This window comes from Panthera onca, chromosome Y, assembly GCF_046562875.1.
Source record: "Panthera onca isolate mPanOnc1 chromosome Y, mPanOnc1 haplotype 2, whole genome shotgun sequence".
NCBI lineage: Eukaryota > Metazoa > Chordata > Mammalia > Carnivora > Felidae > Panthera > Panthera onca.
Genome location: NC_138358.1, coordinates 22,046,778 through 22,059,684, shown reverse-complemented (window position 1 = coordinate 22,059,684; position 12,907 = coordinate 22,046,778). Strand labels below are relative to the sequence as shown.

Here is a 12,907-nt window from a genome sequence, read left to right as displayed (position 1 = left end):
AAGCAGGGTCCAGGCTCTGAGCTGTCAGCATGAACCGTGAGATCTTGACCTGAACCCAATTCGCATGATTAACTGACTAGGCTACCCAGGTGCCCCAGTTGATCTTTTTGAAAACCAACTTTTGGTTTCAGTGATTTTCTCTATTAGTTTTTTTCTCTTTCACTTAACGTCTAATCTTTATTTTCTTCTTTGTAGCTTTAGGTTTTTCTTTTTCTGGTTAGTTAAGGTATAAAATCAGATCATTGATATGAGACCTTTTCTGCTTATTATGTTAAGGATTTATAACTAAATTTTCCCCCTTTTACTGATTTTGCTGTGGCTTGTATGCTGTAGTTTCACTTTAATTTGTTATTAAGTATTTTATGTTGTGATTTGTACTTTGATCCTTTGGTCGTTTGTGTGTGTGTGTGTGTGTGTGTGTGTGTGTGTGTGTGTGTGAAGTATTATGGCTTTCTTAATGTTTATTTTTATTAGTTTTGTTAGAGAGTGCACACAAGCGGGGGAGGGGCAGAGAGAAGGGGGAACAGAGGATCTGAAGCAGCTCTTACCTGACAGCAGCAAGCCTGATGCGGTGCTTGAGGCCAACGTGGGTCTTCATTCCACTAACCCTGAGATCATGACCTAAGCCCAACTTGGAGCCTTAGTGGACTGAGCCACTCAGGTGCCCTAATCCTTTGGTAGTTTAATAGCATGTTGTTTGACTTCCACAATTTTGGTATGCAGGACTCTGTATTATAAAATAGTCAAATATCATGTTATATAATTACCATTTATTTTGTTTGCATCTGAGGTTCTTCTATATGCATATTCATTTCAATACAATATTTAAGGTGCAATCAACCTCATCTAATTCAACACAGATTTAACTTGAAGATGGAATTCTCTAAGTTGCTTAAATTTCCTTTGTACGATGACTGTAAGAATGTTCAAGTGTTCTATAATCTTAGTAGTAGTTTAGAGTTTAAATATTGATAGCTCTGGTCATTTTATTCTCTTGTCCTTAATATACCTTTTTGCCATAGTATTTTAATACCAACTTAAATAAGATGTGTTCTTTCCTATTATAGTTGGAGTAATAAAGTCAGATGCAAACTATTTGCAATTCAAAAATATTAGGGGCGCCTGGGTAGCTCAGTTGGTTGAGCATCTGACTTTGGCTCAGGTCATGATCTCACGGTTTGTGAGTTTGAGCCCCATGTCAGGTTCTGTGCTGAGAGCGCAGAGCCTGGAGCCTGCTTTGGATTCTGTGTGTCTCTCTCTCTCCCTGCCCTTCCCCTGCTCATGTTCATGCTCTGTCTTTTTCAACTCTCAAAAACAAATAAAAACATTAAAAAATGAAAAAATAAAGTATTAAACAGCTCCTGCATCAGTTGGCTGTTTTTTGGTTTTTGATTTACAGGATCCTCTGTTGTTCATACTTCAAACGACTTTCTTTCTGTTTTTACGTTTATTTATTTATTTTTTTAGAGAGAAGCAGTGCAGTTGGGGGGAGGGAGGAAAAGAGAGAAAGAGAATCCCAAGAATCCCATGAGATCATGATCTGAGCCAAAATGAAGAGTTGGATGCTTAACTGACTGAGCCACCCAGGTTTCCCAGGTCATTAGTTTCTAATGAGAAACTGACAATCCTAAATTACTAAAATGAAAATACTATTTTAAGTCATTCAATATATATGTTAAGGTCTGTTAGTGAAATGTATATTTTGGCCAACTTTTTATAACTTTTATCAGGACAGTCCTTTTCAGTATGTGTTTTGCTCTGTTTACGTGGAGGGTCACAAAATAGGAAGAAAATCAGAGTAAAAGTCCTGTTGCTATCTTAAGATACGAGGTTGTTAGGTAGAGGTTTAGTTGGATTTTCAAAGGTCCAAATAGGTTTTATCTTCTCTTTGACCCACCTACTAGATAACTGATAGAGATTTTATTTCTTTTATTTTTTTCTTCCAAGATTTTATTCAAATTCTAGCTAATTAACACAGTAATACTTATTTTTGAGAGAGAGAGAGAGCCCGAGAGGGAGAGGGGCAGAAAGAAAGGGAGAGCAAGAATCCCAGGCAGGCTCCAGGCTGTCAGCACAGACCCTGACTAGGGTCTGTGAGATCATGATCTGAGCTGCAATCTAGAGTCGGATGCTTAACTGACTGAGCCTCTTTCTTTCCCCCCCCCTCCCCCTGCCTCTCCCCCTCCCCCTGCCCCCCCTCCCCCTCTCCCCCTCCCCCTCCCTCCCCTCCCCCTCCCTCCCCTCCCTCTCCCTCCCCTCCCTCTCCCCCTCCCCTTCTCCCCCTCCCCCTCCCCCTCTCCCCCTCCCCCTCCCTCCCCTCCCCCTCCCTCCCCTCCCTCTCCCTCCCCTCCCTCTCCCCCTCCCCTTCTCCCCCTCCCCCTCTCCCCCTCCCCCTCTCCCTCCCCTCCCCTCCCCCTCCCGCTCTCTCTCCCTCTCCCTCCCTCCCTCTCTCCCTCCCTTCCACAGTTTTTTTGACAAATAGTTTCTTTTTTATTGCTGAAGGTTAGTTGACATACATGTTATATTCGTTTCAGATATATTATTCAGTATGATATTTCAACAATTCTATTAATTACTCTATAATCACAATCTGTCACCATGCAATGTTATTGCAGTATTTTGACTATATTCCATGTTGGGTATTTTCACCCAAGTGACTTTATTCTATAATTGGAAGTTTGCACCTCTTACTCCCCTTGACCTATTTCACTCCTCCTGCTCCCTACCCCCTCCCAACTTCTCTTCTTGAAATCAAGAGTTTGTTCTGTATATTTTATTGTTTGTTTGGTTTTGGTTTTGGGTGGTACTTGTTTTGTTTCCGTATATAAGTGAAACCATGTGGTATTTATCTTGTGCTTTCTGAATTCTTTCATTTAGCATAAGAGCCTCTATTCTATGTTCATAACTGTTTCTGGAAATGAAAATGGCAAACATTTTTTTTTGTTGCTGAGTAATATTCAGTTGTGTGTTTATGGCATATATATGGTTACACACATATATAACATTTAAACGTTTTTGAATATAATTGACATGCAATGTGACATTAGTTTCAAATGGAGAACACAGTGATTCAACAATTCCATATGTTATGCTATGCTTACCACAAGTGCAGTTACTATCTGTCACCATATAACTGTGTTCTTTTTGTTGTGCCTTTCATCCCTGTGGCTTACTTATTCCATAACTGAAAGCCTGTGCCTCCCACGGCCCTTCTCTTATTTTCCACAGTCACTATCCCATCCCCTTTTGTAACCGTCAGTTTTATTCTATGTTTGTCGGTCTGATTGTGCCTTTTGCTTATTAATTTTTGTTTTTTTAGATCCCACATGTAAGTGAAGTTATATGGTATTTTCATTTTCTGTCTGATTTGTTTCACTTAGCCATAATACCCTAGGTCTAGGTCCATATTGTCATAAATGTCAGGATTCCACATCCTTTTTTGTGTGTGGCTGGATAGATGTATCACTTCTTTATCTATTTATCTATTGACAAATAGATATTTATCTATTGATAGACATTAGAATCCTTCCTTATGTTTTCTATTTTAAATAATGCTGCCATAAACATAAGGGTGAAAATATGTTTAAATTTTTTATTTTCAGTACATGAAATTAACTCCTAAAAACAGTCTAAAAGTGTACAGTTTTGCCTTCTTAAAAAAAATACTAAAAAAACATTTTAAAACCCCCAGCAGAATCTTGGCATTTATAATTCAAAATCAGATTACCAGAATATTAAATATTTTAAAAAACTATGTCTTTTAAAAATATTTATAAAGTTACATTCAGTTTTGTGGAATTGTCATGAAAGAATGGCTCAAAACTGGGAATGTTCCTTCATTCCTACAAATAAAACCTGACCAATACAATCTGTGAAGATTCTTGAATACGTGAGGTGTTCGATGTAAGTATCAAAGCCTTCACCTTCCTTCGTGTAAGAACTTAATGCATATGAGGGGTTGGTTGTAGTTCCTGGGGCTGACTGATGGCGCATTGAGCTTTCCTCCACCTAGAACAGTGTAGCAAAAACAGTTGGACCTTTGGGCTCCAACTCCAAGTATGTGGTTTGGAGAGCATTGTTAAAGACTTTTTCATTCAGAACTTTGGGACTTTGAAAATTGGGCATCTTCAGAACCCATGGTTTTAAATGTCACCTGACTCATTCTTTGGGAGTAATCTGCATTTTGGGAAGGACATCCACCTGCTCAGTTTCCACAGGTCCATCCTCTGGGAAGGAGACCGTTTCCCTTTTAAACCTCAATATAAAAACTCAATATATATGCCATCAGTAACCATTATGTAAAACTGTCAAGGCATCAAATAACCCACCACAGAAGCAGGAAGACTACAAAATGATGAGGAGTGAGGAGAGCAACCTGAGTCCACTGGGCCAGCACTTCTCAGGGACACTGGAATGAGCCCAGAGCACGGGTTGGTCAGATCCAGATCGATTAGGTCTGCCGGTGCTCCTGCTGGTCTGCTGTGTGACACTGGGCAGAGCTGCTAGGCCGCCTGGCACCTCCACACATAGTATAGTGCAAACTAAGCTACAGTGACTTCTAGATAGTGAATTAAAACATTGAACCTACTACCTACCAAATTCACAAAGCTGACTCTTGTAATCTTCTGGAGACTATAGGTGACACTGGTTGTTTTTTATTTATTTTTATACCCAATCACATAAACTGCTTTGAAGAAAATAATTTTGTCTTTATTTAAAGAGCTCTCATTTTGTCAGTGCCCTTAAGCAATTATGAGTTTCATCATTTAAACACTTTCCAACTTTCAATATTACCATGAAATAAATATTAGAAAAGGTAGAAGATTGAGTGTTTCGCTAAAAAAAAAAAAAAAAGAAAGAAAGAAAAAAGATGTAGCAGTTTTCTTTATCCCAACATTGTATTCTGCTTCCATCTGTACTTTCCACTTCCCTCATTCTTAGAGACAAAAAGATGGCGTTAGAAACTTTGATATGTAACAGACTACATAGAGAAAAGAGGTTATGTCACACCTATTTGGTTGCTACATTTAGAAACTGATCCTGTGATTTTAACAAAATGACTAGGTAGTTGAAAGAATCCATCAGATCTGTGTTTCTGAGATAATGAGCACGTTTGAGGAAATGCAAAATGCTCTTTAGGCTTACTGACTTTAGTTGCTTTCAGAGAGAAATTTATCAGAGAAAATATTCTCACCAAATATTCTCAAGTCCAAGTATGGAATTCACTTGGGAAGGAATCTCACAGATGAGAATTGTGAGAGTCCTGTGTATCTCACATGTTTTATAGTTCTTACCTTGGAATGGCCACACTGAAGACATCATACCACACAGACCCTTTCAAAGACGATTGAGAATTTTTCTAAGACCTTTGATGACTAGTACACAGCCATACAATGTCTGGACTTGAAACAATTTGAACGTCATAATTTCAATCAAAGCTCCTGTTCTAACATTTTGTTGTATAGAACACCTCTAATATTTGTCAAAATAGGAGACACTTTCATTTCCCAATAGTGACCATTAAAACAAAAACCTTAAATATGATTTTTTTCTTTTGTTATAAGTTCTTTTTAACAATTTTGCTCTGTCGAAATAAGACTTACTTTAAATAGTTGCTTAGCAAAAGCTTTTAAAGCTTGGCTTTTAGCACACATCCAGGCCACTCTAATGGCCTGAAGCAATACTAAAAATCATAAAAATCAGTGAACATTCCCAAGTTTTCCTTTCGCATTACATGACAAGTTCCAGGATCATACTCTTTAAGGCAAAAGTGTGTCAGTTCTCATTATTTGGACATTTTGTAAGGTTTATAATTAAGAGATCACTATATAACATCCCCCCCAAAAGTTGTTATAAACATCGCCATCACTTCAAAACTGTATTTAATACTGTGAACCAGGAAGAGAGGTAAGCATAAAGAGGCCTGTCTACTCTGCATCGCTCACAAATGAAACACTACTAAAATAGAATTCTAAAGAAAATTCTTCTGAAAGCTTTTCATAAAAATATGCAACACCATTGCTTTGGTTTCCTCTGCATCCAGGAAACTAATCATAAAATTTGAACCCTCACGTTACCATGCCTCAAATTCTATCTAGGGTATTCTTTTTTTTTTTTTTTTTTTTTTTTTTTTTTGATTTAAAATTTAATTAGCCAACATACAGTGCAATATTGTTTTCAGGAGTAGAATTCAGTGACTCATCACTTACAACACCCAGTGCTCATCACAAGTGCCCTCATTAATAACCATCACCCATGTAGTCCCTCACCAACTTACCTCCCTCCAGCAACCATCAGTTTGCTCTCTATTCTTGAGTCCCTTGTGGGTTGTTTCCCCCTCTTTTTTCCCCTCCCCATGCTCGTCTGTTTTGTCTCTTAAATTCCACATGAGTGAAATCATATCGTATGTCTTTCTATGATTGACATTTTGCTCTCAAAATGTGTGAAAGATTTCATTTTGGGGGATGACTGAGTAATATTCCACTGTATACCTATCCACATCTGTATCCATTTACTAGTCAATGGACATTTGAGCTCTCCATAGTTTGGCTATTGCTGATCGTGCTGCTGTAACTCCTAGGGTACATGTGCCCCTTCAAACCTATATTTTTGTATCTTTTGTGTAAATACCTGATAGTGGAATTTTTGCATTCTAGTGCTTTCAATTTTTTCAGGAACCTCCACACTGTTTTCCAGAGTGACTGCACCAGTTTGCATTCCCACTAACAGTGCAAGAGAGTTCCCCTTTTCTCCACAGTTGTCAACAGCCGTGGTTTCCTGAGTTGCTTATTTTAGCCATTCTGACAGGTGTGAGGTGGTATCTCAGTGTGGTTTTGATTATTATTTCCCTGATGATGAGTGACATTGAGCATCTTTTCATGTGTCTGTTAGCCATCTGTATTTCTTCTGTGTTGTTATAAACTTTCCTCTCAGAAATGCTTTTGCTGCCTACCAACTATTTTGGACCATTATATTTTTATTTTCATGTTTTCCACATTATTTTTCATTTCTTCTTTGATTTCTTCATTGACTCATTCATTCTTTAGCAGCATTTCATTTAACCTCCATATAATTGTGTTCCTTCCAAGTTTTTCTTGTGGTTGATTTCTACTTTCATAGTACTGTTATCAAAAATGATGCATGATAGGACTTTAATCTTTTTTAATTTGTTGAGACTTGCTTTGTGGCCTAATATATGATCTAGTCCAAAGAATGTTCCATGTGCACTTGAAAAGAATATGTATTCTGCTGTTTTATGATGGAATGTTCTGATTATATCTGTTTAGTCCATCTGGTGCAGTGTGTCATTCAAAGCCATTGTTTCCTTATTTATTTTCTGTTAGATGATCTGTCCATTGATAGAAATGGGGTGTTGAAGTTCCCTACTCTTATTGTGTTACTATTGATTAGTTCCTTTATGTTTGTTGTTGTTTTATATGTTTGGGTGGTCCCATGTTGAGGGGCAGGATTGTTTACAACTGTTAGAACTTCTTGTCAGCCCTGCCACTGCAGAGCCTGGCCCAGGGCTTGATACCATGAATCTTAAGATCGTGGCCTAAGCTGAAACCAAATTTCAGATGCTGAATGTACTGAGGCACACAGGCGCCCCTTTGGGTACTTTATTCAAATTAATTTGTGATAGAGTTATTTTTATTTGGCTTAAAAATAAGCTTTTTGGGGCACTGGGTGGCTCAGTCATTTAAGTGTCCGACTTCAGCTCAGGTCATGATCTCACTGACAGTTCCAAACCTGCTTGGGAGTCTCTCTTTCTCTCTCTCTCTCTCTCTCTCTCTCTCTCTCTGTCTCTGTCTCTGTCTCTCTCTCAAAAAAAAAAAAAAAAAAGGCTTTTCTAATTTAGTATTTTTTAGACTGGCAGAAATATTGGTGCTAACCCAAATATTTGTTAAGTTTATGTGACTGGGGTTAATTTACAGTAAAAAAAAAAAAAATCATAAAATTCACTTTAAGTTTATAAAGTATGCCTTCAGATTTGCCAGCATTAAGCATAATACAGACATACAACTTTTATTCTATATGGGCTTAATAAGTAAGTTCATGTTATTATTTCTGTTACAAAATTTGCAAGCAAGAAAAATAACTCAGTATGATGACTTTTAAAAAATGTTTTACGATATTTTCATGAGTAATCCAAATATATTAAAAAATAAAAGCAAGGGATTTAGAGAGGTGTAAGTGGAATGAGATTTCTGGTGAAGTTTTCAGCAATGCTATAGCATGTATAGTGAAATGGTTTCCCTAAATCTTTTGCTAACTTGAAACTTTAAAGTTTGCTAAGGTAAATTGTGGATAGTCATTGAGTATCTAGATCATTTTCAGATAAGATAGAGTAATGAACCGTTAATAATTGAACATAGGTTTATCTAGTTTTGGCTTTATATAACAGAGAAATTGAATATATTAGTAAACATTTTCCATGGAACAAGGAAATATTTACTAAGAGGAATAGCATGCTTCTGCAATTTATAATGTACTTATAAGTTTGACAGTGCTAGCGTAAAGATGCTAGTGTAAAATGCTAGTGTAAAAGACATCCCACAATTGCCTGCTAGGCATTTCACTAGAAATTAAGGATTTTAAGGGTTAAGAATTCTAGTAAATATGTATGATAATATAAACTACTTAGAAATAATAAGGGTGAAAGGAAACAATTGTTTATGAAAACTAGGCAAGGAAATACAATAAGTAATTGTTCCAGAATGAGAAAAAATGTAAAAGACAAAAATCTAAATGGATGTAAAAAAAAGTTATAAACAGTTTGTGGAACAGCAATCTAGGGAAGGAAACTTTATGTAACATCAAACTCTCTAATAATGGATGGATTTATTTGTTGCTTTTCAAATAAGTTTTAAGAGAGGCACCTGGGTGGCTCAGTCTGTTAAGCGTCCAACTTTGGCTCAGGTCATGGTCTCGCGGTTTGTGAGTTCGAGTCTGTGCTGACAGCTCAGAGCCTGGATCCTGCTTGGGATTCTGTGTCTCCCTCTCTCTCTGCCCCTCCCCTGCTTGTGCTCTCATTGATACAATGTTGGCACAATGTTTAATGATATGATAAATCCCTAATTGTCTCAGCCAAACACAAATCCACGTGGTTTTGTTTTGGAGGTTTGTCTGTCTCAAAGGTGATACTTACCAAATGGAAGAGTGTGGACGTGGGAGTATAAAAGTTCAAGATTCAAGCCTTCGTTCTCACTTAGATGGCCACTTCTTGTAGTATCTTGGATTAATGACTTAAATTCTCAGAACTTTACTTTTACATTAGTTTAAGAAAGTGGGAGTAATAATTCCAATTTTATGCAGTTGTGTTTGGAGGACTGCACATGCAAGGGCACTCACTGGTCCTGACACATCAACAAAAGCTAGAACATGAAGAATTGATGAAGCAAAATAAATCAAACTGGGTTTTTGTATGTAAGTGACACAAAAGGACACCTGGTAGAAACTCTCACCACATCCTCTAAGATGGAAAGTAGTGTGCTGCTTGTTAGACCCCAAAAGTCACTAGTTGATGCAGGACGGTGTAGCTGAAATGATCTTTATATAAATAAAGTTAGCTTTAAGTCCTGTCTGGCTATGTGTTGGGGACCACCTCATCTGGGACAGGAGCTTTTTGTCAATCTCAGGCCCTCACAAGCAACAACATATTTAAATGATGAATTATATCGAGGTATATTCCAAGTCCTCGACCATCATACTTAGACTTTCAGGGTGCTATAGACTGATGGTCAATTTCCTGAGGTGTCTAGGAGTGGAGAAGGGGATGGGAGCTCATGTTCCCATACATTTAATCTACTTGCCTTGGGACTTTTCCAGTATCGTGAAATGATGTGAGATGTGAAAAGCGCATGCCTGCCTGGCCTGAGACAACTGCTTTTACTCTTCAAAAAAGAAAATCTATCACGTAGAGGGGCCAGACCCTGATTGAGGAGTGTAATTTGCAGAGGTTGGAGTTTATTTTGCCAAATTATTTGTTACATTTCCTGATACGTAGTGATAATTTTGGAGTAAATGCTTTTTCTAAAAGGTAACCATTATTCATGAACACTGTGTCACTCAACTAAAGGGCATACAGTGGGTAAGTATATTTAATTTCCTTATACTGAGCATTCAAAGTTTTCCCTTACACAGAACCTGTGGGAAAGAGTAAGCACACACTTGGAAACTCTTTCTGCTTACAGATGTGTAAAGAAACCATTTTTTAGAGTAGAGTTTCACTTAAGCACAGTTAGAGAGAATCTCAACCAGATGTGTTAAAAGTCACTTTAATCTTCCAAGATGTGGGTATTTCAGATTTCCCCACGCCCATGTATGTATTTCAGTAACAGTAGCCTGAAAATCATCTAGTCATAAAAGAATGTTACTTGGTACTATTCAGTTTGGAGGGGAAGAATGTTTTCTTTGGGAGAACAATAAAAAAAGAAAATGATCAGAAAAAAATAATAGGAAAGTGGGTATCCTGGGTTGTCTGCTGTAGAGTCTAGGAGGAATCTGTTCAATTAAGGTAACACCCCTGGGAGAGGTATCCAGAAGTAGAAGTGAAATCATCAAAGTGATCTGAGAAATACAGAAAAATGTATAGGATGGTTTTGGAAGCCATAAAGAACTGAATCCCTGCTGGGAAAACAGCAGTGAAGAGTCTAGATTTTATTCAGCTCTTGCTGTCTTGAAGATGGGTTAGACCAGTGGACTGATGAATACTGTGTTGTTTTGTTTGTTTGTTTTTGTTTTTTGAGTTGAGTCATAAGTTAACATGACTTACAGTTCCTCCCAGTAAAGTGAATTGTGAGGTAGTTTTTAAGTGCATTAACAAAGCTGTGCAACCACTGCCCACAAGGCAATACAGGGTGTTGAATGTTTAGCTTTTAGATGACATATATTTCACATGCTGTTCAGTTTACCCTTCAAAGTGTAAGATTCAGAGGGTTTTCGTACATTGCAAAAGTTGTGTAACCACCACCAATCTAGAACAAAGAAATTAGGTTATTTAGTAGAAAGGATCATATATTCTGCTTGTTCTTGAGTTTTAGTAAACAGTTTGAGGATGAGTGAAAATAGTTTTTAATGGATAGGTTGTTTGTACTGCAAAGTGTTCTGTTGCATAACTACCACTGGTAAATTAATAGGAGAAATCTGATCATTTTAGTAATTTCAGTTCCATCCTTGTTTCTCTAGAAAATACAAAAAAAGGAATTTTTGCATTTCTGCAGTAAGTGGAAGCCCGGAACTGAAATTGTCTGTCACCTGATTTCCTCCTTCTCAGGATCACGGATGGCGTTGCCCGGGAAGTGGAGAGGTATTTTTCCTTCACAGCGGTTTGTCTGAGTAAAGTGGGCTGCTTTGGATTCAACGTTATCTGCTTTCATCCTGAGAAAAGGGCTGATCGTATTTCAACATTATGAGTCCATAGTTGTTGGGTGGAAATATTTTTGTGCAGCCCCGTGAAATTCCATTTTGGTGGCTGGGGTTAGAGAACGGCTGGGTCTTGCCTCTCAGCTGGAGGTCATACTGCCCCACGCTGACGGTTAGCACCCAAGTTCTTAGGCATTGGATTAGTGGTGTTTGACACGTGAGTTCATTCTTGAGTGCCTCGCCCAATATTGCCAATAAAGTACGATTAGGTCCTGTCGACCTATTTAAAACGTGTTCTATGGCTGCGAAAGCAATGACAGTCTTCCCGGCAGACGCTAAGGTAGGAGTCGTGCACGTCTCTTCTATACTTTTCTGGCAGGAGGAATCATTGAACGATGCTTTGTTCTCGGAATCTGGTAATACCAGGTTTGACCACCTGACACGTTAAATGCATTATTTTTAATGGCAATATAATGCCCATCATTGTCTTTTCAGCCCGAAGCCCAAAGAAGCACTTGAAGCATTGGACGCGCTACAAACCAATGACTGTCTTTGTGAGTATAATTTTATTTGCTCCCTAGTCATAAGTAGTCATAAGTAGGCACAGGCCTAATGTTTGTTACGTTCTAGAAGCAGTGTTCAGTTCATTCCTTATATGGGGCTTTCATCTTGGTTGTAGTATATAGGCTTTTACAAAACTTCCATTGTACTCTCTTTCAAATAGTACCCTAAGAGTGACACCTAGGTGGCTCAGTTTGTTAACTGCCTCACTTCGGCTCAAGTCATAATCTTCCACTTGGTGATTTTGGAGCCTCCTTTGCATTCTGTGTGTCTCTTTTTTGCCCCTCCAGCACTCACACACACATGCTCTCTGTCTCTCAAAAATAAATAAACATTAAAATTTTTTTTAAATAAAAAAAGTACCAAAAAAAAAAAAGAAGAAGAAGAAGAAGAAGAAGAAGAAGAAGAAGAAGAAGAAGAAGAAGAAGAAGAAGGAGAAGAAAAGAAACACAAAAACTGTTGTCATCCGCATTAGAAACTATGGGCTAGAGGGCTTTCTGAGCCTCTGTTACCTTCAAGTTTGACTCTATTCTCTCACCCATAATTTTGCTGAGAATTATGGCATTCCATCATTTACTATCTGCTTATTCACAGACTCATGCACACTAGACATGTATTATACCATAGGATATGCTCAGCTACACTGACCACCACCATTGCTGCCACCATCCCTGTCTTGTTGAGGCTTTTATCTCACTGGGAGAAGAGACAAGTTTACCACATGTGCACAGGTACATGTGCATAGGTGCACAGTGGTAAGGGTGTCAGGAATGGAGGTGGAGTGATTGCAGTTTAAAAAACGGTGACACACCCAAAAAAAGCTCTGTTTCTTCTTTTAAAGTTTTTATTTATTTTTGAGAGAGACAGAGAGCACAAGCAGTGGAGGGTCAGAGAGAAACAGGGAGACACAGAATCCAAAGGAGGCTCCAAGTTCTGAGCTGTCAGCACAGAGGCTGACATGGGGCCTGAACTCACAAACCGA

At 38.1% G+C, this 12,907-nt stretch overlaps 1 protein-coding gene across 18 annotated transcripts in view; it reads left to right on the top strand.

Annotated features, from left to right (window-relative positions):
• Positions 1–12,907, top strand: part of LOC145714947 (eukaryotic translation initiation factor 1A, X-chromosomal) — a 795,969-nt gene that overhangs the window by 25,544 nt on the left and 757,518 nt on the right. For 12 of the 18 annotated variants that reach the window (XR_014137078.1, XR_014137073.1, XR_014137072.1 and 9 more), the window contains 2 exons: positions 11,188–11,308; positions 11,860–11,918. Coding sequence is in view for 8 of the 18 variants with exons in the window: in XM_081794504.1 (XP_081650630.1) it covers positions 11,188–11,308; positions 11,860–11,918 (180 nt within the window). In the remaining 10 variants the exon portion in view is untranslated. Of the gene's footprint in view, positions 1–9,828; positions 9,959–11,187; positions 11,309–11,859; positions 11,919–12,907 lie in introns of those variants that run through there. The other 6 variants (XR_014137081.1, XR_014137080.1, XR_014137079.1 and 3 more) reach the window with 2 other exon arrangements.